We start from the raw sequence: 27319 nt of genomic DNA on the forward strand, positions 1-27319 counted from the left end.
AGAGACACCTACACACACACACTTTCTCTCAGACATAGACAAAGTGTGTATGGGTTTGTCTCTCTCTGATACACACACAAACACTCTCTCTGACACACTATTGTTGAGCTGCTGCTTATGTACTCACACAGAGTGAGTGCTCCCGCGCCAGGACTGCCGCATCATATTGTAAAGGTCTTACTTGTTGTCAGCCCTTCCCCCATCCTGCGGCAGCCTCCTCCTTGTCCGCTCTCGCTCTTGGAGACTTGCTAGTTCTACAGCCAACTGCTCATGTCAGAGCTCAGTCCAAGCACCTCAGACAGAAGCCTCACCAACACTGCATGTCATTTCCTCCTGGCTCATCCCCTGCCTTATTTCCTGTGCCTGTAGTTTGCCTCCAGTTCTCTGCCATCCTCCCACCACTCCAATGTGCACTAAACAGTCTGCTGCTTTTATGGTTCCCCAGACTCTGCTCTGCCTAACTACTCTGAGGGAGAGGGGAACAGAAGTGATCCATACTGTTACCCGAGTTTATAAAAAGAGAAAAGTAAGCCATGGCAGAGACTGGGCAGAGCCACTAACCCAAAGCAGCACAGCTTCAGATGGGAATCCTGCTTTTTCTTGTGGAACTAGTACAGCCAGGGCTGGTGCAAGGATATTAGGCACCATAGATGAATCTTACAGCCTCGCGCACACCCCAGAACCCACCCTCCCCTCACTCAATTTTACATGAAAAAGCATTCAAGTTACAGTCTTCTAAGGTAAAAATATCTCTTCCAACATTTTTACGTGCGCTGCTGTGGTACCAACTAGAAATCGCTGCAGAAAAGACAACCATTTGGTATTAGGTCTTTTATAAAGTGTGCTGAGTGTGGATTCAGTCCTCAGAAAGCTTTGAGTAAACTAAATTGCAATATAGTAAACCTCCTTTATGAAAACTGCCAGCACCCAAACAGTAACAATCCTGCCTACAAAAAGTCAACACTGCAAATATTACACCAAGCCCTAAAAAACAATATGCCTGCTATTAGGAAAACAGAACAAGCTAAGCTGTTATAGATCCCTACACAGAATCTACACGCTAGCAGAATATCTCACGTCAGTCACACATGCTGAAAACAGACAGAGCCTCACAAAATACGGAATAAAGAGATAATAAAGTATAAATAGAAACATGCAGACAAAAACTGAATTGGAAACTGCAGCAAGCCAGACTCTATAGCCAGTGTAATAGTGGAAAAACAGAAGCATCACCATTCCCTATTAAATATCAAACAATAAATTCAAGAAATATAAAACATCAATCATAATAGTAAAACCAAACTCATGAAAATAATATTTCAAAACAGCTGATGAATAGAACATTCAATAATTATAAACATATAACATTGTTTTTTAATTTCCCAAACATCAATAACATATTTCAAAACAGCAGGCACATCAAACACCAAATAATTAAAACTAAGGCAAAAATAAATCCCCTGCTCTCCATACCTAGAAACTTTAGATTCCAGTCACCCTGAGACTGTCATGGATTAATCAGGGGTAGGTTGCATGCACAAACCTTTTCCTCTCTGATTATATACACACACTCTCTAACACATATCTTCATTCTCACACAAATCCCTTATATTCTCTCTCACACACATGCTCAGTGGCTCTCACGCTTTCTCACAAACATGCGTACTGACTCACACACTAACTCACAGACATTCTCACTGTATCACACACTCTCTCATGCTCTCACTCACACACATGCTCTCTGGCTCACTCACTCTCTTATGCTCACACACAGGCCCACCACCTTAAATAGTCCTCTTACTCAAGCATATGCTCATTGGCTTACTTGTTCTCTTTCGCTCACACATTTGCTCACTGACTCACTTGCTCTCACTTACAAATATGCTCTGGAAACCACAACAAGAAGTGCAACAACGGAAAGACAGAAACCTCATCATTCCTCACAAAACATCAAGCAGCACAATCAAAAAATATAAAACATTGTTCATAATATTAAAACCATACTAATAAAAAGAGTAAATTTATCAAAACTGCTGACCAACAACCAATAATTTAAAAAGTCACTTACATTTGTTCTAATATTTCCCAGACATCAATAAAACATTTCAAAACAGCAGGTAATTGAAATAACACCCCAAAATTTAAAATAATAGGATTAAAAAATCTCCAACTCTCCATACCATAAAGTAAATAAATAAATAGCTGGGATCTTTTTGATTTCCAATCAGCCAGAGATTTTTGTGGATTTGGGGGAAAGGGGGTGCACAATGTTTATCCTATCTCTCCCCTTCACACATTTAGGTTCTCTTTCTCTCTCATACACATGCAGACTCTCATGTACACATATAGGCTCTTTTGCTCTCTCATACACACATGCAGACTCTCTTGCTCTCACACACATGCAGACTTTCACACACACATACATAGGCTCTCCTTTTCTCATACACATGCAGGCTCTCTCATACACACACACTCTTACACGCACACACAGGTGCACTCCCTCATACCCATATGCTGGCTCTCTCTCTCATACACATGCCAGCCCTCTGTCTCTTTCATACACATCCTGCTCTCTCTATCTCCCGTACACACTCTGTCTTACATAAGCAGGCTCTTGCTCTCTCTTATGCAAAAGCAGGCCCTCTCTCTCATGCATACTTCTCACATATATACACAGGAGTTCTCTCACACACACATGTAAGCTGTCTCATATACATGCAGGCTCTCGCATCTACATGCAAGTGCTCTCTTTCTCACACATATGCAGGCTGTCTCTCTCTCTTACACAGACTCTCTCATATGCAGGCTCTCTCTCACACTCAGATATACAGGATCTCTTTCTCACATACACATGCAGGCTCTCACACATATATGCAGGTGCTTTCTCTTACACATGCAGGCTCTCTCTCAAACACACACATACTCTCGGGCCTCCCCTTTTTTCTTGGTCCTGTTTTCTCCCACATGGGATGACTGCACTGCTCCTCAATGCTGGAGGGGAGATGGGAGGAAGGTCATTGCTTCTGGCAACTGCTCCTCACTGCAGACAATTCCTTCTTCTGATCCCGCTGTCCTAGATAAGGGTAGGGGCAGGGATCTGAGTAGGAGCTGAGAGGAAACCACATGACCAGTGCAACTGGCCCACTGAGGGATGCCCAATCCCCTGATAGGTTAATTCTCTCCAGACCTGTAGTTGGAATTATTTTTCCCTGTTTACAGTGCTTTTCCATATTAAATTTCATCTGCTCTTCAGTTGCCCAGTCTCCTAGGCTCACAAAGTCCTTCTGCAGTTCCTCACAATCCGCTGCTGTTTTAACAAATTTGAATAGTTATGTGTCATCTACAGAGTTGATCACCTCACTTATTGTCCCCTTTTCCAGATTGTTTATGCATAAGTTAAACAGCACAGGGCCCAGTACCAATCCTTGTGGTACTCCACTAACAGCCTTTATCCATTTGGAAAACTGATTATTTAGACCTATCCTTTGTTTCTGCCTTTTAACCAGTTGCCAATTCACAGGAAAACCCTGCCTCTTACCCCATGACATTGTAATTTCCTGAGGAGTCTCTTATGGGGGACTTTGTCAGATGCCTTCTGAAAATCCAAAAACACTATATCAACTGACTCACCTTTATCTACATTGAGGAGAAGTCCATAAACTGCTATTAGTCAAGTTGACTTTGGAAATAGCCACTGCTTATTATCAGCATTAGTAGCATAGAATCTATTTAATGTTTGGGTACTTGCCAGGTACTTGTATCCTGGATTGGCCACTGTTGGAAACAGGATGCTGGGCTTGATAGACCTTCAGTCTGACCCAGTATGGCAGCTTCTTATGTTCTTATTTATACCTTCAAAAAATTCTAAACTATTGGTTAGACAAGACTTCCTCTTGCTAAAACCATGTTGACTCTTCTCTGCTAAGCCAAGTCTAGCTATATGGGCAGTGATTTTGCCAGGTATCGACGTCAGGTTCAAGTCAATAGCTTCCCACATCACCCCTGGAGTCCTTTTAAAAATCAGTGTCATGTTGAACACCTAGAGAGTCTTCAAGAAACATGGCTGTTTTAAATTATAGGTTATGGATTACTAGTAACAGGTTAGCGATTTTATGTTTTAGTTCTTTCAGAACTCTGGGGTGGATGAAATTGGGTCCTTGTGATTTGTTACTCTTTAGTATAGCAATGTGATCCATTATATCTGTGACAATGTAGGATGTTCGTTTCAGTTACTCAGAATCTCCACCATTAAGAAATGTTTCAAGTGTGGATATTTTCCCAACATCCTTCTTCATAAAGACCAAGGCAAAGAATTCATTCCGTTTTTCTGCTATTTCCTTGACCTCCCTGAGCAGCCCTTTTGTCCTTCGGTCATCTAGCAGCCCATCTGACTCCCTCACAGGCTTTTTGCTTCTAATGTACTTGAAAAGTTTTTAATATTAGTTTTTACCTCACTGGCAAGTTTTTCTCAAAGTCTCTTTTGGCTTGTTTAACTACTGTTTTACATCTAACTTACCAGACCTTATGCTGCTGCCTATTTTCTTCATTTGGGTTTGCTTTCCAATTTTGAACAATGCCCTGTTAGCTTTAACTGCTTCTTTCTCACTATTAAACCACACTGGTAGTAGTTTGGTCTTCCTTTAAACGTTTTTAATGCAAGTAATACATTTTTCTGGGCTTCCAATATGATATTTTTAGACGATGTCCACACCTCATGCACATTTTTAATCCTTGCAAATTATCTCATTCTCTCTTCTTTTTAAAAGTTGTATGCTACTGTAATAGTTTTACTTCATGTCCTCCCTCCAGTGATTATATCAAATTTGATTGCATTATGATCACTATTGCTTAGCGGCCCCAGACAAGTGGAAAAAAATGTCTTCGAGTCGCTCCCCTGTCCTTCCTCCACCCATCGGCACCACCCCTTTTCTCTCCCTGCTCCGGGAACACTTGCACTTTGCTGCTGCACTGACAATTTTTTCCTAAACTACTTTCTCTCTCTCCATATTCCTCCCGCCCCCCCCCCCCCCCACATCTCTGATTTCCTTTTCCATCCTCTCCCCACCTCTTCTTTTGTGTCACCCCCCTCCTTTCTTTACACGCCCCCCCTTCTTTCTCTAAAGCAGCTGAACTTAAAATGATCAAACGCTTTGAAACAAATACAGAGGATCATAAATAAAGATATTGGTTTCCTCATAGAAAATGGAAAGTCCCATTAGTGTATCAGGCCCATAACGTTTGTGTGTGGGAAGGAGGGGGAAAGCTTTGGTAAATCAGGCCCATAGCCGTCTTTCACCCGCCAACTCTGCTGTTTGTTTTCTCTCTCGCCTTCCCTAACTCATCATCCTCCCCCCAACCCAGTCCTATAACTTTCTGGCTTTGGAAATAAACTCGCAAGATGCTTTCTGTGGCGCGTTTGTGTGAATGACGCCGTCCTCTTTGTTCTCAGCCCCTGGAGGGACCCGAATAGACGATGGTGACAAGGCCAAGGTGACCAAGCACTGTGTATTTGCTGCGGATGAAGATTATGATACCATCAGAAACTATGCTCAGGTAAGACTGGGGAAACTGGGAATCGGAGGTGGGTGAAAAGGGGAGACATCCTGTACCCTTACCAACGGGCCGATACAGTAAAAATCACGGGAGAGCGGGCGAGCGCAAAGGCCACTCTCCTGTGCGCGCGATTCAGTAAGTTAATTTATTTTAATTAGGGCCCGCGGTAAAAAGAGGCGCTAGGGACACTGGCGCGTCCCTAGCGCCTCTTGTTTGACAGGAGCGGCGGCTGTCAGCGAGTTTGACAGCCGATGCTCAATTTTGCCGGCGTCGGTTCTCAAACCCGCTGACAGCCACGGGTTCGGAAACCGGACGCCGGCAAAATTGAGCATCCTGTTTTCAAGCCGCGGGCCCATTTAAAATTTTTATTTTTATTTTTATTTGTAACTTTTGGGACCTCCGACTTAATATCGCCATGATATTAAGTCGGAGGGTGCACAGAAAAGCAGTTTTTACTGCTTTTCTGTGCACTTCCCCTGTGCCAGCAGAAATTATCGCCTACCTTTGGGTAGCACCGGAGCACTATACTGTATTGGCCTGTAAATGACTAGGGGGCCGATGTAATAAGACCCGCGGTCAAACAGGCGCTAGTTATGAGCGCGGGTTTTGATTACCGCGCGTGGCTAAAGCTGCTGCTTCCACGGGATATATAAAAAAAAAAAAACCCCAAAAAAACTATGCATATGATTTGCGTGCAGAAATCGGCGCACACTCGAAGAAATGCGCGTACCTGAGCACGGTAAGGCCCTATGTAATAAGCGGCCGCATCTGCACTAAAAACCTGCGTTAGTCACTCTTCTGGCTGTGTATCTGGCCACTCAGGTGCTGACATAGGCGCTCAGCTCGTCGTGAATCTGGACGATCGGGCGCCCAGAAAGGTGCCTAACTAATTAGCAATATTTATTTATTTAGATTCTTTTATATACCGAAGTATAGCAGGGTGCCTTTACTCCGGTTTACAATGTAACCAACATCATACATAAAACGCATTCATAACGAACATATTGAAACGTGTATAGACAACTGGTAACAATTCGGCATATGTCAGAAGTGTGAGGATAGGTATAAGAGAGTAAGACTTACAAATTGGACTTGCAGTGGTAGAGCATGTATAATTAAGCATTTAAATACATAACTAAACTGAAAACACGCTTGGGTGTGTTAAGGAGACTTATACAAAAGGGAAAAGAGAAGTGGGAGGGAAAGGAGGAAAGGGTCCTAGGGGGCCATGGGAGGAAAAGATGTGCAGGACATAATTTGAATAGAGGGGTAAAGGAGAAAAGGTATGGGGGGTAGGAAGTAAATAGAGCATGGTTAGAAGGGGAGGTAAGTAAGTGAAACATAGTTAGCAGAGGAAGTAAGTCTGATCGGATGGGATTAGATTAACCAACTCCGTCTGTGAATGTTTGTTTAAATAACCATGTTTTAAGTTCTTTTTTTGAAAGATTTGGAGTCTCTGATCGAACTTAGGTAGACTGATATGTATGCTAGGGCCCCAGAAAAGCACCTAGACTAAACTGAAAACAGGCCGGGAGAAGGATGGGCCCGCTAATGATGTAATTGGGAGTGAGGCCATGCATACTGGACTCCTGAGTAGAAGATGGGTGTGCAGTCAGAGCCAAAGAGAGCAGCAGAGCTATGGGATATCAAGCTATAATCACTTCCCTCCCTCTGCAGCTGCTGTGTACAGCCCTGATGTTGGAAGTAGTTAATATGTCAAGATGTAATATTTGTTTTTTATTTTCATTTAGCTTTGGAAAACTGGGGGAGGAAGCAGTTTGTGTGTGTATTATTAAACACTGTGCAAAATGTCCTGATACAACTGATCACATAGATGATATCTACACTCAAAAAGATCTCAGTCACTGGATGAAAGAGGGGAATTCTTGAGCTATCATACACACAAATTTATTAATATCAGCTAAGAGTATGAATTGGATCCCACTGGATGTTTGAAGTGGTTCAGGACAAATCCAATGAAAATCTATGCAAATCTATGGAACCATTTAATATAAATTACTTTTCTCCTAGGACAAGTAAGATGGTAGACCTCCCATGTGGGTGACATCATCAGATGGAACTCGGCATGGAAAACTTTTGTCGTTTCTAAAGACTTTGACTGGCTGACTGAGCATGCCCAGCCTGCCACTATCCGCGCATCCACACGAGGTTCCCCTTCAGTCTCTTTTCCACAGTGCAGTAGCCTCGCAGTTGTGGAGCTCTAAACCCTTAAAAGCGTTTTTGCTGAATTTTCAGGGTTTTTTCTGCGTCAGGTCCCCCTTCGCATTTGATTTCTTCGGTTGGTACCTGTGGCTTTTGCTGTCATTTTTTTGTGGTCGATTCCCGACTCCCACCTTGGGTTCCCATCAGTCACTGACCACGCGCCGGCCTCTTTTTTTCGATGGCAATGTTAGGTTTTCGACGGTGCCTCCAGTGTCCATGGACTGTGTCCATCATGGATTCGCATGAGGTGTGTATTCTCTGCCTGGGGGCCTTGTACGACGTTCAAGGGTGTCGTTTGTGCAATCAAATGACCCCCAAAGGGCGTCGTGTGCGCCTAGACAAAATGGAGAAGCTCTTTCGCTTCCCAAAACCCTCCACTTCAGCGTCGGTGTCCTCCACGCCTAAGGACCACGGGGAACCGTCTCCATCGATCCTCTGTGGTCTCTCCCCTCCCCCTAACCTCGGTGTCGTCTTCGTTCTCGTCACCGGGGAAAGACCGAGATGAGCACAGGAAACCCAGGAAACAGCGACACTGGTCACCATTCCGACTCGGTTCCAGTTCCGGAACGGCATTGGCAGCTGCCGAGCTGCCATTGAAGCGGCACCAGCCACCGGAAGCCCCATCCTCTGGTCCCCCTGGTAGCTCGAGGTGTTCCACACCGGCCACGGTACTGGGTGCGCCTCCTCACTCTGAGGATGTGCCGGTGACGCCTTGTCCCCCTCCATCAGACCTTACTACCCAGGACTTTCAAGAGGAGCTGGACCACAGGGTGCAATCGGCAGTGCTCAAAGCGCTTCAGAGCGTCGAGCTGCAGTCATCACCGGCCCCCATACCAGTTCCTGAGCCTCCGCCTTCGTTGTTCGCACCTCTGCTGGAGTGTCTGGACGTTCTTCTAGGCATCCTACCAATGCAACCGGTGCCCGAAAGGCCTCCGATGCCTCCTCAGCCATCTATGCCCTCCACCGGAGTGATCCTGATTCCCGGGTCCGAGGAGGAGGAGGATGAGGCCTCAGGGACTGGACGCCCATGCCTGCGGTTCCCCAGACCGCCGCCGGTTCCTCCCTGCGTACCGTGGCCATTGCCCCCCTCGATGCCAGGGGTTCCATCAATAATGACAGTGCCCCCATGGCCCTCGGTGCCCTTGGGGCCCAGGCCTTCTGCCTCTGCTCCAGAGGGCTTCTGCCTCTGCTCCAGAGGGCTTCTGCCTTCTGCTCCAGAGGGCTATGTTGGTAGCCCATATTGCAGCCTACCAGCTGTACATGATCCAATATGACTGTAACCTATGGAAACAAGTCCAGGAGTTTGCGGAGGGCCTCCCCCAGCAACAGCAGGAGTCCCTTGCAACCATTGCTTCGCTGGGACTCGAGGCGGGTAGACACAAGGTCAGGTCTACCTATGATGTCATTGATACCGCTGCCCGCCTAGCTGCTGGTGGAGTCGGTGCCATTCGGCTAGTTTGGCTTCGTCCGGAGGTTCAGGATAGGCTCGTGGTCCTCCCTTGTTCAGGAGAGAACCTCTTTGGGGATAAGGTAAAAGAAGTCATGGCACAGCTGAAAGATCAGCATGATACTCTTCAGCAACTCTCCGCCTGCCCCTCAGAAGGTCCTTCTGCGGCCAGGAAGTTCTCCAGGCCGAGCTCTCACAAGCCCTTCTATCGGTCAAATAAATACTTCCCTCCGGCTGCCTGTACTCACCCGTCTCGGCCCAGCCCTAGTGGCCGTGGCCGGCAGCAGCGAGTTCCGAGGGCCCAACCAGCCCCCCCCCCCCGAAGGCCCCGTCTACCAGATTTTGACTGGCGGTGAGGGGGCATGAGCCAAACGCTGGTTCCCATGGCAGCTGATCCCCCCCCCCCCCCCCCAGTTGGTGGCAGGTTTCTCTGCTTCGCCCGCCGCTGGGAGGTGATCACTTCAGACTGTTGGGTCCTCTCCATTGTCTGCCAGGGCTACCGTGTGAATTTCTGCAAGCACCCAGAGACTGCTCCTCCATGTCCGCCCATCAGGTCGCCCTTCAATCGGAACTTTCCACCCTTCTATCAGCGGATGCAGTAGAACCAGTTCCCCGCGAGCAGTGGGGCCACGGTTTCTACTCAAGGTATTTCCTCATTCCAAAGAGGAATGGTGCCTTGTGTCCCATTCTCGACCTCAGTGTGTTGAACCATTTTCTTGTAAGAGAAAAATTCAAGATGGTCTCTCTGGGCACGCTGATCACGCTTCTCTGAAGAGGAGACTGGCTCTGCTCCCTCGACTTGAAGGAGGCTTACGCCCATATTGCAATTGTCCCCAACCACAGGAAGAACCTCCGCTTTCTGGTGGGGACGGCACATTTTCAATACAAAGTGCTGCCCTTTGGGCTGGCTTCAGCCCTACGCATCTTTACGAAATGCTTGGCTGTGGTGGCTGCCTACCTCAGGCGTTGCTTGATCCACATCTTTCCATACCTGGATGATTGGCTGATCCGGAGCAACTCACACTCCAGGGCCTTGAATGCACTGGCCTTGACGGTTCAGACCTTACAGACCTTGGGATTCATTATCAACTTCCCCAAGTCACATCTCGATCTGTCTCCACGGCTGGACTTCATCGGTGCCAGGTTGGAAAAGGCACAAGCAGAAGCTTTCCTGCCCAAAGATCGAGAAGTCGCCCTCTCCTCCCTAGCTACCCTCATTCGCAACAGGAAGAAGGTACCAGCCCGTCTGCGTCTCCTCCTGCTGGGCCATATGGCGGCGTCGGTCCACGTGACTCCCTTGGCCCGCCTTTGCATGAGGGATCCGCAGTGGGCCTTGCAGTCCCAGTGGCGGCAGGCATCCCAGAATCTGGAAGCACTGATGACGGTCATGGACCCTCTCCGTCTGGTGGGAGGCCTGGCCCAATCTGGAACTCTGACTCCCATTTTAGCCCGTGCCACCCCTGGTGACCTTCATCACTGATGCCTCGCCTCAGGGATGGGGGGCCCACACGAATGGCCTACATACCCAGGGCCTCTGGTCTGCGGCCAAGTCCCGCTGCCAGATACATTTTCTGGAGCTGCAGGCGATCCGGTACGCCTCGTGGGCCTTCCAGGTCAGGCTGTCCTCCAAGGTCGTCCTCATCAGAACAGACAACCATGTGGTGATGTGGTACATCACAAGCAGGGCAGCACGGGCTCCTTCCTCCTCTATCAGGAAGCGATACAGGTGTGGGATTGGACCCAATCCAGGAGGATGTACCTATGGGCCACATATCTGCTGGGCCACCTGAACACGCTGGCAGACCACCTCAGCTGGTCCTTCCAGCCACACAAGTGTTCTCTAAACCCGGCAGTGGCAGCCAACCTGTTCTGCCGCTGGGGCATTCCGGATATGGACCTGTTCGCCTCTCCCCTCAATCACAACGTGAGCATGTTCTGCTCCCTGATTTCGGGGGAAGGACAGTCTGACCTGCGACGCGTTTTCCCTTCACTGGGAACAAGGTCTCATGTACACGTTCCCCCCCCCCCCCCAATTCCGCTTCTGTCAAGAACTCTGATGAAGCTGCAAGAGGATGGGGGCACCATGATCCTGGTGGCACCCTCCTGGCCAAGGCAGGTATGGTTCCCTCTACTCCAGGACCTTTCCATGAGCACACAGGTTCTGCTAGGGACGGCTCCCGACCTCCTATCACAGAACCAGGGCATCCTGCGCCACCCGAACCTCTGGGCCCTGGCCCTCACAGTGTGAATGTTGAGCGCATGATCCTCCAGCCCCTGCAGCTCTCGGATGGTGTTTCCAGGGTTGTAACAGGTGTTCTCCTAGGACAGCAGGATGTTAGTCCTTTGGAATCCTGCCCGCCTCTCCACGATGTTGGATTCACCTTTGTTTTGTTTTATTTTTCGCTCGTATTTTGCTATGTTACGAGACTGAAGGGGGACCTTGCCTGAGGAATAACATCCTGCAGTCCTAGGAGAACACCTGTTACAGGTAAGCAACTCTGCTTTCTCTTTGCCCCCATCCCAACTGCCCTCAAACCTAATAGAATCCTATATGAGCGCCTTTCTCAATCGCAGCTGTCATGGCACATCCTAATGCAGGTCAGAGACTAGCAAGAAGAAAATGGAGTCATTTTTGGTATTCACTGGTTTGGGTGGGGAAGAGTGGGACTCATCTATACCCTGAAGCACATAACTGAAGTTAAAGAAGCAGGAACTGTTTCTTTGCATGGGGTTTTCATTTTCTTGGCTGAGTTGTACCGGGGTGAAAGCAAATCCAATAAAACAAACCTAAGGGTTTTATACCCTGTTTGAACTTGTGTTTCCTTCACTTTGAGTAGTGTGCCAGCTACACAGACTGAAGCAGGGAAAAGAACTTTGACATCATACAAAATGCTAAATACAGCATGCCACAGTGATGAATTTTAATTGTGGACTCCCCCATTGCATAGCTAATTAAAATGAATTCACATTTCTACGTCTTCTTATCTTTAGGTCTTCAATAAGCTCATCAGGAGGTATAAATATTTGGAAAAGGCCTTTGAAGATGAAATCAAAAAGGTAATGACTGCTTGCTTTTATTGATTGCATCCTTGATGAGCTGAAATAGCATTTCCCTTTATAGCTATAATCACGGGCTTAAAATGTACTAGAACACAAGAAAGCATAAGCATAAAATGAGAGATTCAGCAGTTATTTAAAGTGCAGATTTTACAAATGGTTCAGTATATGATGAATAATGAGGAATCCAGTTTGAATAAGCACTGTATCCTTGTAGCTCCAAAACACACTGCTGTAAAGCAGATTAGTGCAGTGTGGAGAAGTTCATTGTAGCCCCATTCCTACCTTCTATTAATTTCACATGAATGAAAGGTACTTTGGGCTGGCTTCAATTTCTGGGTCAGGTGTTTTGATCCACAGGCTGGTCGGGGCTGAGGTACTGTTGGGGGCAGCTTTCACGGCTCTTGCTGGGGGTGGGGAGGGAGTTCCAATCATCGTGCAATAGCAACAACATGTGACCCTGGTGTTTGACCGCTTTCCCTCCCCTCACCGGCTTCCAACAGCCAAGGGCTGTCAAAGCTATGATTGGGCTAATTGAGTTTGGAAGGGAATATAAAAGTGAAGGCTCATGGGACGGTTGCCTAAGTGGAGCCTGGTTCTGACTGAGATGGAAAGTCAAAGGAGAAGGAGGAAGCTGCCTTAGCATTCAAAGATAGGAGGGGGTGTCGGTGTGGGTGCTAGTGTATTGTATGTGTTCTGAGACATCTTATTGTTTAACTGTAAGAGGTAAGAAGCGAGTTATAAATCCTTTGCTAAATCTGGGGCTGCCGTAGGGAAAAGAGAACAAACTCTTTTCCTATTCGGTTTGACCTTTTGACATACCCAACAAAAAGCAGTGATAGTAAATAGCAGGGGTCATAAAAGATGATCAGCCATTCTGTATCTCTACAAAATGCTCTTGAAAATATGGCCATGCATGAGCATACTTCTCCTTGGATAGAAAAATGCAATGGCTATGAGCATTCCCCTTTCAGCTTATTAGAGCACACCAGGGGGCATTCAGCTTGTTTTTCTGACATTAGTATGACAGTGCCTAACATTCTTTGTTATTTCCCTATAAACAGAGCAGGAGCTGGACTGTTCCAGTGTGGGCTGTCGGAGAACACTTAGCCATAGCAATTTTAAAGATATAAGTAAAATATTAACCCAGTAGAAAGCACTTACAAGAGTACGATTCATGGGTGCTTTGTAACAAGTTAATAGGTGCTGTTGAAAGTGTCTCTTAGAAAAAGACATTAATCATTGTCACATTTGGCTGTCAAAATCCACGCATCATATGCATACGTGATGACCTCATAAGAGACACCTCCAACAGCACATACTAAACTACAGTGTTATTCCCTTACCAGAAATTAGATGCAAATAGCCCATTACAAAAGGCAGAATGAAATAAAGAAGTCATTTTGAAATGACATTTTTAATGTTAAAATAAAATTCCATGCAATTTGTACCATGCAATACACTGAATCCTGTGATAGTGAACTTTATAGGGATGCATTTCCTCTGCAGAGTGAATGTGTCCTGGGTCTTACCTCCTTACAATAGATTGCAATGGATAAGATTCTGACTCTGCAATAGTAGATGTGTCTCTTGCTATAGTGAAAGATTGCTGTTGTCACAGGTTTTTATTCCCATACATCCTTTGGTCCAGTTGCAGATACACTGAAAATCTTTTTGGCCTTTGAAGAGTGAATAGCGATGGGGTGGGGATGGGGAGCGGAGGAATAGTGGCTATTAGTACAAAACAGATATTTGAGAGCTATCTGGCAGTAGTTTGATACATGTCATGGCCTGACATAGAAAGATGGGAAGCATGCAGGAGGTGGAATGACCATAGACAGTGCATTAATGACCTCTACTACACCCACAGATATCTCCACAAGCACCTATTCACCTACTAGAACATTCAGACAAAAACATATTTACTCCTTCTTGAGTTTGGTGTAAGTTTGGGTGGGGTATTGCGCTGACATGTTATGCTCGGCGGTCCTTGAGCTATGACTGCGGACCGCCATACTCACCCTCTGGCAAATAGCATAGGTGTGCCACGTCCCGGCTCAGGAGGGCTGCTTCCTGCATGCCACATCGGAAGCATGGTTGGCTCCAGGCCCGATGCAGCACTTCCCAGAGTCAGAGGAAGGCCCAATCCAGGGTGTCCAGTCCAGGCGCTGCCAGTGTTGCAGCTGCCCCTGCTGCTGTAGGCAGCTTTCCTCCGCTCTGCTTCTCAAACCTCCCCTAGATGCACGCATGCGTGTTCTGAGTTCCTTAAAGGGTCAGAGATGGGAACTCCCCAAGAGGCGCCTTCTGATGACATCACAGCTCCCAGGGTATATAAGGCCTCCCTGGATTCCTCTCAGGCACCTCGGCAATAGGTTGAACTTTCCTGCGTATCTGCTTGCCTCGCTTTTCCTGCTTCCTGATTCAGTGCCTTGTCTTCATGTTCCTGATCCCTTCCTGTGGCTTTGGAGTTCCTGTGTTCCTGTCTTGTGATTCCTCGTCCTTCCTCTGAGTCTTCCTGCTGTTCCACATTGCCTCCTTCCCCTTGGATTGACTTCTCAGCTTGACCTCTGTTCAGATCCCTGGTTTATTATCTTCATTTGGATTCCTGGCTTGACCTTGGACTGCTTCTTGACCACGCTACCTTCTGCCTGCCTTGTGACTTCTGCTTACTCCTCATCTTGCCACATTCCACCTGCCCCTGACCTTGGCCTGCTGTCATCTCTGTTGTCTGCTGCCTGCTCTGACCTCTGCTTGGACTGACTTCGCTTTCTGCCTGCTGGCCTCAACCTCTTCAATGGATTCTTCTCTTCACAGAGGCCCGTGTCTAAGTCCAGCCAGCCCCAGCACCCAAGGTCTCAACCTGAGGGGAACGAGCCCTGGTATTAGTGAAGTTCCTGTTGGGCCTCTGCTCCAGCCAGCTCCACCTGCTCACGGTGAGGACTCAACCTCACCTCTGTCCAAGGGTCCACTACCACAACATGACATGCAGCTCCCATTCACTATGGGGCAGATTTTAAATACTTGCGCGAGCACGTACTTTTGTTCGTGCAGCAGGCGCGAACAAAAGTACGCTGGATTTTATAAGATACGTGCGTAGCCGTGCAAATCTTATAAAATCCGGGGTCGGCGCGCGCAAGGGGGTGCACATTTGTGCAACCTGCGCGCGCCGAGCCCAGCGCGCGCTGCCTGTTCCCTCCGAGGCCGCTCCGATTTCGGAGCGGCCTCGGAGGGAATTTTCCTTCGCCCTCCCCCCACCTTCCCCTCCCTTCCCCTACCTAACCCATCCCCCCGGCCCTATCTAAACCCCCCCCTTACCTTTGCGCGCGTCGGCCGGCTGCCCCGCTCCGTGGTCCGGTCCCGGGGGCTGTTCCGGAGGCCGCGGCCACGCTCCCGGAACGCCCCCAGGCCAAAACCACGCCCACGTCGCTGCCCCCTAAACGCCGCGTCATCCTGACACGCCCCCCGACACGCCCTCGACAGGAAGCCCCGGGACTTACAAGCGTCCCGGGGCTCTGCGCGCGCTGGCGGCCTATGCAAAATAGGCGCGCAGGGGTTTTAAAATCCACCCCTATGAGAGTAACTTTGACCAAAATATTCAAGTTCAAGCAAAGCCAGGCTAAGCCTGACCTAACCGTGCGTCCCTTAGGCATGCGCGGCTTTGGCAGCGTGCCAGCGTCGGCTGCGTACCACAAATAGGCCCAGTCTTATAGGGCCTGTTTCCGGGTTCCACCTCTCACGCAGAACGTCGTATCAGCTGTCGGGGTTAGAGGGCTCTCCCGTCCCGACTCCGGCTCAGCTGCACAGGCAACACAGCTCACCTCCAGTTCCTCCTCCCCTCCGTTTCCTGAAAGACTTTCAAATCCGTCCCAGGTAGGACTTAAAAATTTCTTTAGTCACCTTCCAGCTCTATCCTCCATAAGAGTATCCTCCTTTATGATTTATGTGCTATGGGCCTTCCGAGTGAATCTATCTGCCCAGAGTATTATTACCTTTCTAGAAATTATGCCTCATACTAAGAGGAAAGCCAAATTAAGGCTAACCTCAACTGCCGCTAATATTGACCCAGGGCAGCAGAGTGTATCAGAATGGCTTGGAACCCCATTAGTGAACCCAGATGGACTGACCACTTTAGAGGAAGGAGTGGAGCGAAACCCTCCGACTATGGTCATTGAAACATCTTTAAGTCCTGGGGCACCGGAAACACGTCCCCCACCCGGCAGTGAAGGGATATGCCCTTCTGTAGAGCCAAGATTAATACGAGATGTTTCAAAGACTCAAGAATTGCTGGAGGAAAAATATGAAATACCTAAAGATATAAAATCTACAGAGACTGATTCACAAGTCTCAATTGAATCCTTGGAGGATACTGATATTGGTACCTATCGGATAATCCCTAAAGAAGACAGTACACCTAAAGTTAAGACAGTTGGAGCTGGAAAACAGGATATTATGAGAACTGTGATCTTAAAACCTCCTAGAAAAGTTTATGGAACTTTATTGCAAAATTGGATGCTTCAGTTGTTAAATTAACAGAAGTTAGAGAAATAAATAATTCCCTTAAGGAGAATACAGAAAAAATAGAAGACTATCAAAGGAAAATTAATGAGATAGATAAGAGATGTGAGCAAATTGAAAAGATTCAAGAACATCAAATTAAAACAGAAGATGAATTTCATAAAAAATTTGAAAACTTAGAAAATAGTACAAGAGCTTTAAATTTAAGGGTTACTAACTTTCCTATAAGAAAACAGTTGGGACCAAGGGAATTGTTTAAAGCGTATGTCACACAAATTCTTGAAATTCCAGACTCAAGTTATCCGGTTATTGTCAGGGCCTTTTATGTAAGTGTAAATAAAAAAGAACAGGAGGAATTAGAACAAATACAAGTATTACCAGAGAGAGAACTAGTAGGGTTAGAACAGGAACATCCATTAGAACCATCGATTAATGTTTCTGATTTATTACAAAAATCCCACGAAGAGTTAGAAATTAAAAATAGAGGTACATTGTTAATACAGTTTGCCTTTATTACGGACAAGGATAATATCATAACATTATTTTTTCGTAATAGATTTAAAATGTTTTTTGGACAGAAAACATGGATGTTCCCCGATTTTGTAAGGAGTTCTCAGCTCTGTAGGAAGAGATTTTTTACTTTAAGACAAGAAGAAGTAGATAAGGGAGGTTTCTTCATATTAAAATAACCCCTGCAGATGTGTTGTCAAATGTGGGGGGGGAAATTATTCATTTTTAGACCCATACCAGCTTAGAAATTTTCTTGGGGGGAAAACATCCTGTTAGAATAAATATGAAGGGGAACCCCATGGCATTTGCTTAGTATGTTGATGTTTATTACCTAGCTATTTCGCTCGTGGTTTCCTGATAGAGGATACTATTAAATTTTCCTATATTTAGTTTGGAACAAGTAATAAATACCGTATTTTTTGCTCCATAAGACGCACTTTTTTTCCCCAAAAGTTGGGGGAAAATGTCTGTGCGTCTTATGACACGAATATTAAAAAAAAAAAACTAACTACAACCCCCCACTCTCCTGAGCCCCCCAAGACTTGCCAAAAGTCCCTGGTGGTCCAGCGGGGGTCCGGTAGCGATCTCCTGCACTCTGGCCGTCGGCTGCCAGTATTCAAAATGGCACCGATAGCCTTTGCCCTTATTATGTCATAGGGGCTACCGGTGTCATTGGTCGGCCCCTGTCACATGATAGGAGCAATGGATGGCCGGCGCCATCTCCGCTTCGATGATGGAGTGGGGAGAAGGGGGTGGGGGGTGGGGGGAGGGAAGAGAAGAGAAGAGAAGAGGAATTGGATTCAGACAACAGCCAATGCTGGGCCCTGACTTTTACAGTTCGGAGTACTGATACACAGACATCAAGGAAAAAAGTACAGGACTGCTTCTACGGCCAAGTTCAAAAGCAAAGCAGGTTCAAACATCATTTCTAAATTATCAAGTAGGCTGCTCACCCCGTAAAAATGTTGCTAGCAGAAATTTTGTTATGGTTTTGACAGTTGCTTGGTTTTGGTTGTTAATATTACTACCTTAACATAAGGCTTGGGAGTAACCTGCACATAGCAGCAGTTACTACCCTTAACAGAAACATGGAGGTAACCTGCATGGAGTGGCAGTTATCACCATAAGAAACTTGCTGGGCAGACTGGCTGGACCAGGTGGTCTTTTTTTTTTTGGCCATTATTACTATGTTACTATGGTAACCATTGTTACCCGAATACATTTTGGGAATGATTGAGCCTTTTGTTTTATTATTTTTCACATTAATTTTTCTATATTCCTTGTTTTGTGTTCTTATTGAAATTTGGATATAGTTGTTTGGGAGGGGTTTTTTTTGCCTTTGTTACACCTTCTCAGAAAATACTCAACAGTAATTTTCATTGTGAAGCTACTGACTTTGGGTTTGATTTTCCAAGGCTTTTCTCCCATTCTGTTTCTTTGGGAAAAATGCTTAGTAAATGAGGCCCAATTAACTTCAGGGAGTTAATTGGGCCTCATTCCCCAGTCAGTGAAGCCAACCAGAGAGCAGATGAGACTTCTATAATATCAATCAGAAGCATCATTAACCTGGCATGCTGAGCCCAGTCTAGTAAGCAGATTCCCATAGACACCAAATGGAAGAGCACCTTCAATACATGGAGCCCGGTGACTTCTGTAACGGCATTTCGTGTTGTCTCCTGACTGGAACCTAGTGAATGCTTGGAGGAGATGGAGCAGTGTTACAAATTAGCAGTCTACAAGTGCCCTACAACATATGGCTCAGAAGCAGACAAAGGTGCTTGTGAGAGTCCCGCAGAACAGTGAGGCCTCACAAAGGGCTTTTTAAGGACTCCATTAGGAAAGTGTATAACAATAACTACTTTCAACTGAACATCTTGTTCTCTTTCATAGCTGCAAAGTGAATTCATTATATATGGTGCTGTTTCTTTTTTATGGCATGTCACAACTGTATTTAAAAAAAAAAAAAAAGCACTCTATCCGCCGACAGTGAAATGCAATGCAAATAAGTTTCTCTTGGGTTGTCCTTTTCATCTTCCAAATTCAAATAATAATGCTGTGCCAAGCAGTAATATGAAAGGAGACCTTGTGAACAAAAAGCTCTTGTGCAGAAAAAAGGCGAAATGAGTAGGAGAACTAATTGAATGAACCATAAATGTTACTTTACCTTCAGAGTGCAACTTGGTACTCAGCTTTGTTATTATATAATTTTCTAAGTTGTTAGAACAAATAAAGTGTAAAGGGTAGGTTTATTAAAAAAAAAAAAAATTTCCTGTTATGTTACATTGCAAAACTCATTCCAGATTTTTCAATGAAAATCCCTTGATATTTTCAGCAAGGAATAAAAAATGGCAGTGCAAACTGGAACAATTTTTGCTGTGAAACAAAAGTTTGAAAAATCCTCTACCCAAATCTTATTTAATTAAAGTAGTGAATTTGCAGGTGGAGTTTTACAAGAGAAGCAAATGCAAATAGTGGAAAAGAAAGAAGGTATTAGGATGAGCTAAAGATGCTCCTGACATCATATGTAGTCTTAGCCAAATGCACCTTATTTATTTAAATGGTACTCTATCTCAGGATGCCTGCCAAAAACTCACAGTGGGTGCACAGAACACACAAACAGTGCAGAAGAGATTGTAAAAGGGACTGAGAGCAGATTAAGAGAAGACCAGTTTGAAAAAAAAAACAAGTGTTCAAGGGGGAGCAAAATATGGACATTAAAGGAGCCTTGAATTTCCGAGGTAAGATACTAGGGGCTATTATTGCTGACAGCCAACAGCATCATTCCTGTAAGTTTCGAACAGTATTTATTTATTTTATTTTTAGCTGTTTTATATACTGTCGTTCCAAAAGAAGAACACAATGGTTTACAAAATCAGCATTCATATTCTGTGACAACATTTATATACTATGTCAATGCAACATCGAATCAATATTTTAGGATAACACCTCAACATCAAGTCCAAGTTAACTAGGAGTTTGTAATCCATAATTTCCATTTCATTATCCTTCCCGTGATAATCATAAGTGGTCATGCTACACTTTACATTGTTCAAAACGTATTGCTTGTTCTTCTAACATTATCTATGGTATTGACAGTGAAATTATCGGCATATTGATGTTTTACATTAAATCGTATGCTTTTCTAAAGAGCCATGTTTTCAGTTCACATTTGAAACTCTCTTTTTTTCTGTTATCAGGTGTATTGAGTCAGGAAGAGAGTTCCACAGCTTGGGCCCGCTGTGGAAAACATTTGGTCTCTTATTTGTGTTAGGTGTGTGTTATGCGTTGTAAGCACATTTAGAAGTCCTTTGTTTTGCGATCTTAGGGCTCTCTGCGGTATGTATGGTTGAAGTTATGTTTGGGTTTTCGTGTGCCCTTGGGCCTCGGCCCGACCCCCGACGAATCCAGGACCGAACCGAGGGTTGGCGGCGTGTCCCAGCATGGCGGAGACAAGGTCTTACCCTGTGCCGGCCTGCATGCTCCCGGAGCCAACAAGAAGATGTTGGTATATGAACAGTCCTCCGACCGTTCCCAGCCCTTTCGGACCTGCCGCATAGGATCGGCATGGAGTAGCAGGCCGAACACGAGACGAGGGCAGACAAGGGCTGAAGCTTGGCAGATGGAAGCTCCGGTCATAGAAGACATCTGGGACTAGAGAAGATGAAGTCTCCAGGCAATAGTAATGTCCGAGGCAAGGATAATTCTTACGGACCTTGGGAAATCCAGACGAGACGAGAAGGACTTGGAATACTTGGACGAAGACAGGTGAGCACTGTTTCTCAGGGCGCCCTACACAGCCCACCTTCAAGGGCGGACCCAATGGGCTGGTCACGGACCACCCTGTCTTCTACACGCCCTACAAAGCCCAAGGAGGCTGGTCACAGACCACACGGGAGCGGGGCAGGCTCAGGAACGGAATCCAGCTGGCAGGGGCTCCAGTGACTGGAAACAGGAACCAGACAGAATGGATTTACCGTCGGAGAGGCCACCTGGAGAACTTGGAGAGCTGGAACATGGCAGGAACAAACATCAGGAAGATCAGGTACATCAAGGACCTCTAGCCATCGAGGACATCAGGACTTCAGGAACATCCAGAGAGCAGAGACGGAGGACGCTAGGAACATCAAGACTTCAGAGACCTGGACGAGGACCTCAGGAGATGAAAACATGGCACAAGAACTGAGAGACATGGAGCTCCTACGAAGAACATGAAAGACCTGACGGAGCGCTGGAAGAGGGAACTGCCAGGAGTGAAGTAACTCCGATGCAAGGCCCTTATATAGGGCTGGCACAGGAAACAGTCTTAAGGTGGGGTCCAGGACATATCCGGCTGTGGGCCCTTTAAATCTTGAAGAGAGGCGCGGCCATGCCACGCGCCTAAGTACGGAAGTAGGAAATTGTGCAGGACCGTGGACAGCAGCCCTGCACCGATGTTGGCGTGGAGAAGCAGGGCAGGACTGAGCTGAGGAGCAGGCCCCGACGTCAGCAGCGGTTTCCGCTGCTGCAGGAGGATCCGAGGGCGGCCCTGGCCGCCAAGCAAGACCGGGGACTGTGACCTCTGGCCGCGAAGATGGCACTGGGCTCGGCGGTGGCTCCAGGTGCGGAGAAGGAGAAGAAGTCCGCGGCTCCAGCCGCGGTGAAGCAGGAAATGATGGGCGACCTCTGGGCCACATCGGGAACTGCAGAAGGTGAGGAGCCTGCTCGCGGGAGAATCCGCGGCAGGATTCATAAGAGAAGTGTCACTTCTATTAAGCATGGGTTAATATTGTTGATAATATTAAAAATACTTTATAATTAATTCTGGATTGTCAGGAAGCCAATTCAGTACTATCAGCGAGGGGGGGATGTGTTCAAATTTCCTTGTCCCTAATAAGAATCTAGCCAAGGCATTTTGTAGTAACTGTAGTGGTTTTAATAGCCCTGAAGGTAGGCCTAGTAATAGGGAGCTGCAATAGTCAATGCTTGAAAATATTAGTGTTTGTAAAACAGTGCAGAAGTCCTGTATTATTAGTAATGGTTTCAGCTGATGTAATATTCTCAGCTTAGAGTATCCAGTTTTGATTAATTTGCTTATATGCTTTTTCATTGTGAAGTTCTTGATCTGTATTCCTAGGTCCCGTACTTGATCTGAGGGTGTAATGTTAAAAATGCCCAGGTCTAGGGTTGGTGGTTTGATTATTGAGGAATTTCTCCTTAACCACACAATTTCAGTTTTTTTTGTGTTTAGTGTTAGCTTCAGCAGAGAGAGTTTTTGTTGTATTGCCTTCATGTAAGTTGACAGTATGTCTGCAGTTTTTTCAATTGCTTTTTCGAATGGAATGTAGACTTGTATGTCGTCAGCATATAGAAAGATGTTGATTCTTAGCTCAGCTAGTAATGTACACAGAGGCAGCATGTAAATGTTGAATATTGTAGCAGAGAGTGTTGAACCCTGAGGGACACCTGCATCTATTGGGAAGGTATCAGATATGTGATTGTCCAGTTTGACTTGAAATGACCTATCTGCTAAAAAGTAAGGGGTAGATTTTCAAATAGCGCGATTTGGCGTACTTTTGTTGGCGCATCAGGCGCAAACAAAAGTACGCTGGATTTTAGTAGATACGCGCGTAGCCACACGTATCCGCTAAAATCCGGGATCGGCGCGCGCAAGGCTATCGATTCCGTATAGCCGGCGCGCGCCGAGCCGCGCAGCCTACCTCCGTTCCCTCCGAGGCCGCTCCGAAATCGGAGCGGCCTCGGAGGGAACTTTCTTTTGCCCTCCCCTCACCTTCCCCTCCCTTTCCCTACCTAACCCACCCGCCCGGCCCTGTCTAAACCCCCCCTTACCTTTGTCGGGGGATTTACGCCTCCCGGAGGGAGACGTAAATCCCCGCGCGCCAGCGGGCCGCTAGCGCGCCGGGACGTGACCTGGGGGCGGGTCCGGAGGGCGCAGCCACGCCCCCGGACCACCCCGGGCTGTAACCACGCCCCCGGGCCCGCCCCCGAAACGCTACATCCCGCCCTGAAAACGCCGTGCGGATCGGGCCTGCCCCCCGACACGCCCCCCTCGGAAAACCCCGGGACTTACGCGAGTCCCGGGGTCTGCGCGCGCCGGTAGGCCTATTGAACATAGGCGCACCGGCGCGCAGGGCCCTGCTCGCCTAAATCCGGGCGGATTTAAGCGAGCAGGGCTCTGAAAGTCCGCCCCTAAGTGAACATTTGATAACATTTCCATCTATTCCAGTTTTTGTTCAACTGATGGCATAGCAGGGTATGGTCTACGGTGTGGAAGGCTACTGTTAGATCAATTAGGACCAGGATATAGGATTCATTGATGGCAAACCCCTGTAGTACAGGATCAGTTAAGGAAATGAGTAGGGTTTCTGTTGAGCGATCTTTTCTGAATCCGAACTGACTTGGGTATAGGATATTCTTGTCTTCTACCGTAGGTAGTTTTCTAATTGGGATAACTGCTTTTTCAGGGACTTTAACAATGAAATGTAGATTGGATATTGGTCAGTAATTATCCCAATCATCAATTCTGCCAGTTTTATTTTTCAGGATTGGTTTAATCACAGCTTGTTTTGCCCCAGCGGGGACCAATCCTTCTGTTAGTGAGTGGTTGATTATAGTTGTGATTGTTGGGGTGATTACGCTATGTACTATTTTCAGGGAACTTGTGGGGATTGGGTCCAGTGGGTGGATGGCTGGCTTAATTTTTTAATGGTTTGGTTAATTTCCAATTTAGATACTGTGTCGAATGAGTTCCATGTAGTTTGTACTTGTTTTTCTTCAGGTTCTTTTGTAGGCAGGCATGTGGAGAATTGAGTTTTTAATCTATTGATTTTATCTAACACAAAGAAGTGGCATATTCATTGCAGTACTGATTTCCCTTTTTTTTTTTAGTTCAAATCTTTTTTTATTGTGAAGTAGGCGAAGGTGCAATAACATCAAGTACAATGCAAGCACATACAAGTGACATAGCAGACCAGTAAACATAATCACACAATGCCTACCAGAAGGCAAAGATTAACAGTTTAGTCCATCACTCTTAAATAGAACAGTGATTAAGTGAAGGGTAGAAGGGATAAAATATGCTTGAGATACATACAGTGGTCAACACAAGGGTATTATAAAACTTATTGAAAATATTGGTCTGCCGAACTCCATATAGCCACCCACTTGGCTATGCAACATACCTAATTGCTGCTACCTTATAATAAACTTATAATAAAGACAAACGGAATTCCACCAAAAATAAACATTGAGATTATCAGCTTTCTTCCAGTTAATCAAAGCTATTTTAACAGCAATTGAGAGAAAAAAATCTAGTAATTTCCTTCGTGAGGAAAACAATTGAGGATATAAAGCTATAGATTTAAGTACTAAAATTGCATATGTCAAAGGGTATGAAATATGCAAAATTTGGGAAATTATTTCACACACATCATGCTAAAACAACTTCGTATGAGGACAATAATATAATAAGCGAGAAAGTGTAGCATTAGGTGACCCACAGGACCAACACAAATGTGAATGAAAAAGACCAAGGGGTCCAAATCACTGCATGTGCCAGAAAAAACATAGATTGAGTGATTTGGGAAGATAAGGAAATGAAAAGAACTGTTTTCTATGGAAACGTTTTCTTGAAAAAAATGCCGCATGGTAAAATACTTTCCATTTTACTGTCCCTACAGACAGAAAAATAAAGCTCTCACTCCAGACTCTAAGGAAAAGGAGAAGACTGAACGTATGATTTGATTCACTTTCATCACATAGCTCTTGCTGTTGCAGACTACTGTGACTTTGCTAGGAGCTAAAATTAAAAGTGATGTTTGATTAAGCAGAACCATCCACTTGATAAGGCTGACAAGGCAAAGTGAGTTATTCAAGCTGCTGCTGAGACCTCCTCAGGTCCCTGAATTAATTATACAAAAGCAGCAGTTGTTTTGAACAGAGCACTGGAACTTCCCTGGAGTCTACAGCAGGAACCTCAAAGCCTTCGCAGGAAAGTTCAACATAACATGCCGACACTTCGGATTTGTAACTATGCTAATTCATTTTTTGTTGTTTCTTCTGTTGCGCACCTGCCGAAATTAAAGCCTATTGAATATCAAATATAGTGCTTTTCGCTTGAAAGGCTCAGTGTTCGATTTATCTCCCCTTGCACCTCAGCCAGCATCCAGGAAGGCTCTTTTGCTTGTGGACCAGAGCAGGTTGCAGGGAAGGAACGGACTTTGGCTACTGATCAAAAAGGGAGAGTTTTTCAGCTGATCTCCATCCCGTGAGCTGTGCATCCTCTGCTAGCCAGCCAACAGGCACAACTAGTAAGAGACAAACCTGCAAAGATACCAAGCCACGCTTTGCTTTTTTTTTATCAGGAAAATACAAATGAGAAGCTTCTTCAAGGTTTTCAAGTTTTGGGAGAACGTGCTAATTTTTATTTTTATTGCATTAGGGGTAATTTTCAAAGCTATTTTCACACAGAAAAAAAAAACAGTTTTATGCACTAGGATTGCCTGGGGCTGAGTGTGTGCAGAAGCATTCACATAACCCAATTTCGTGAAGCGAGCAGAGGCGTTATGAGGAACGAAGTTGGGTGGGAGCCAGCACTTAACATGCATGCTTTCTGATTTTAAAAAGTGTGCACGCAGGCACAGAGCGTATGTTTTGGCCTCCGAGAGGAGGTGTAATTTTACCCAAGTAAATGTGTGCGCGTCCTCAGTATTTCCAAAGCGAACTTGCGCATGCAGGTACAAACAGAATTTACCGCTACGCGGGCTGTTTCAAAATTAACCCTCCCGTGACAAAAATTAATTTCAGCAGCGTTCTGATGTAGGTGTACATTTATTTTGACACCTAGCTTTGAAGATTGATAACACAGTAATGAAAAACAGCACCTTGGTTATCTACATTAAAGCCTTTTTTTCCTTTTTCCCCTAGAAATGGATTTACTGATTTGCATGATGGATGCTTCTGACACAGTAGCCAGATACACTCAGCAGTTTTCCCACAGGCAGAGTGAGGGTAATTTTTAAAGGCATTTCTCCAGGTAAAACAGTGCTTTAATCACAGACATAACCTGTTTATTGATTTACTTAAATTTCTTAGTCGCCTATTCACATTAAAGTTCTAGGTGGCATAAAACAAAAGTAAACAGGCGACGCACTTAATAAAATAGGCAGAAATAATAACAAACGTGCTAAGTGCTAAAGCAATCAACAAAACAAGTCTTCAGAAAAACGGGCAATGGTGGTATTCTGCAACGTCAGCTAAAGGCTTCAGTAAATAACCAGGCTTTGCACTGCTTCCTAAACAGCAAGTAGTCACTGGCAGAGCTTAAATTCTTAGAAATGTATTCCACAAGATAGGCGCAATATAATCTGAAAAACTTTCAGTACTTGTACCTATAGTACCTGACTGTGTAATCCGCTTTGAAGTGCTGGGAAAAAAAAAAGTGCGAAAAGCGGAATATAAAAATCTAAATCAATCCATACAATTATCAGGGGGAGGAGGTTACTACTCAACCCAGTCTGGGAGCTGGATTTGAGTTGCAGGTATTTTACTATTTTAAAAGGAGTCCTAGAGCAATTAGGGCCTGCCTCAGTCTTGTTCTTAAAAATAACTATGCTTCCTTATCATCCATGCCAGACCAGCCCAAACAAGTGGGTTATGTCCTCCTCCTGCCAGTAGGTGGGAATGCATAAAAAAAAGCTCAAAACTGATTTCACTCCCCCTATAAAGATCTAGTGCTTTCTTTGGCTCTTCAGTATTTCTCTGTCTCCAGAAGATGGGTACAGATGTGTGGACTGGTGCTACAGCTAGGAGTAGACCACTCCTGTGAAGACTGTAGGCCCAGGTTTCCAGGTGGAGCTTAAGCCAAGTCCTGGGGGTGCTGTGGGCGATGGTCCTATTAGACTCATTCTTCCTTCCCCCTTGGGAACTGATTCAGTTGGAGTCTGAGTTCCCACACCAGTGGTTCAAGCACCAGATGATCCCCAATGAATTTGTTCACTTGGTGGGTCCAGCAACATG

The 27319-nt window shown here is 45.8% G+C and overlaps 1 protein-coding gene across 6 annotated transcripts in view; it reads left to right on the top strand.

The window, feature by feature from the left end:
• BZW2 (basic leucine zipper and W2 domains 2) overlaps positions 1–27319 on the top strand; it is a 201468-nt gene that overhangs the window by 95419 nt on the left and 78730 nt on the right. For 3 of the 6 annotated variants that reach the window (XM_029589024.1, XM_029589026.1, XM_029589023.1), the window contains exons 4-5: positions 5450–5553; positions 12215–12280. In XM_029589024.1, the coding sequence (XP_029444884.1) occupies positions 5450–5553; positions 12215–12280 (170 nt within the window). Of the gene's footprint in view, positions 1–5449; positions 5554–12214; positions 12281–25232; positions 25328–25360; positions 25612–26227; positions 26337–27319 lie in introns of those variants that run through there. The other 3 variants (XM_029589027.1, XM_029589029.1, XM_029589028.1) reach the window with 3 other exon arrangements.

This window comes from Rhinatrema bivittatum, chromosome 2 (genome assembly GCF_901001135.1).
Source record: "Rhinatrema bivittatum chromosome 2, aRhiBiv1.1, whole genome shotgun sequence".
NCBI lineage: Eukaryota > Metazoa > Chordata > Amphibia > Gymnophiona > Rhinatrematidae > Rhinatrema > Rhinatrema bivittatum.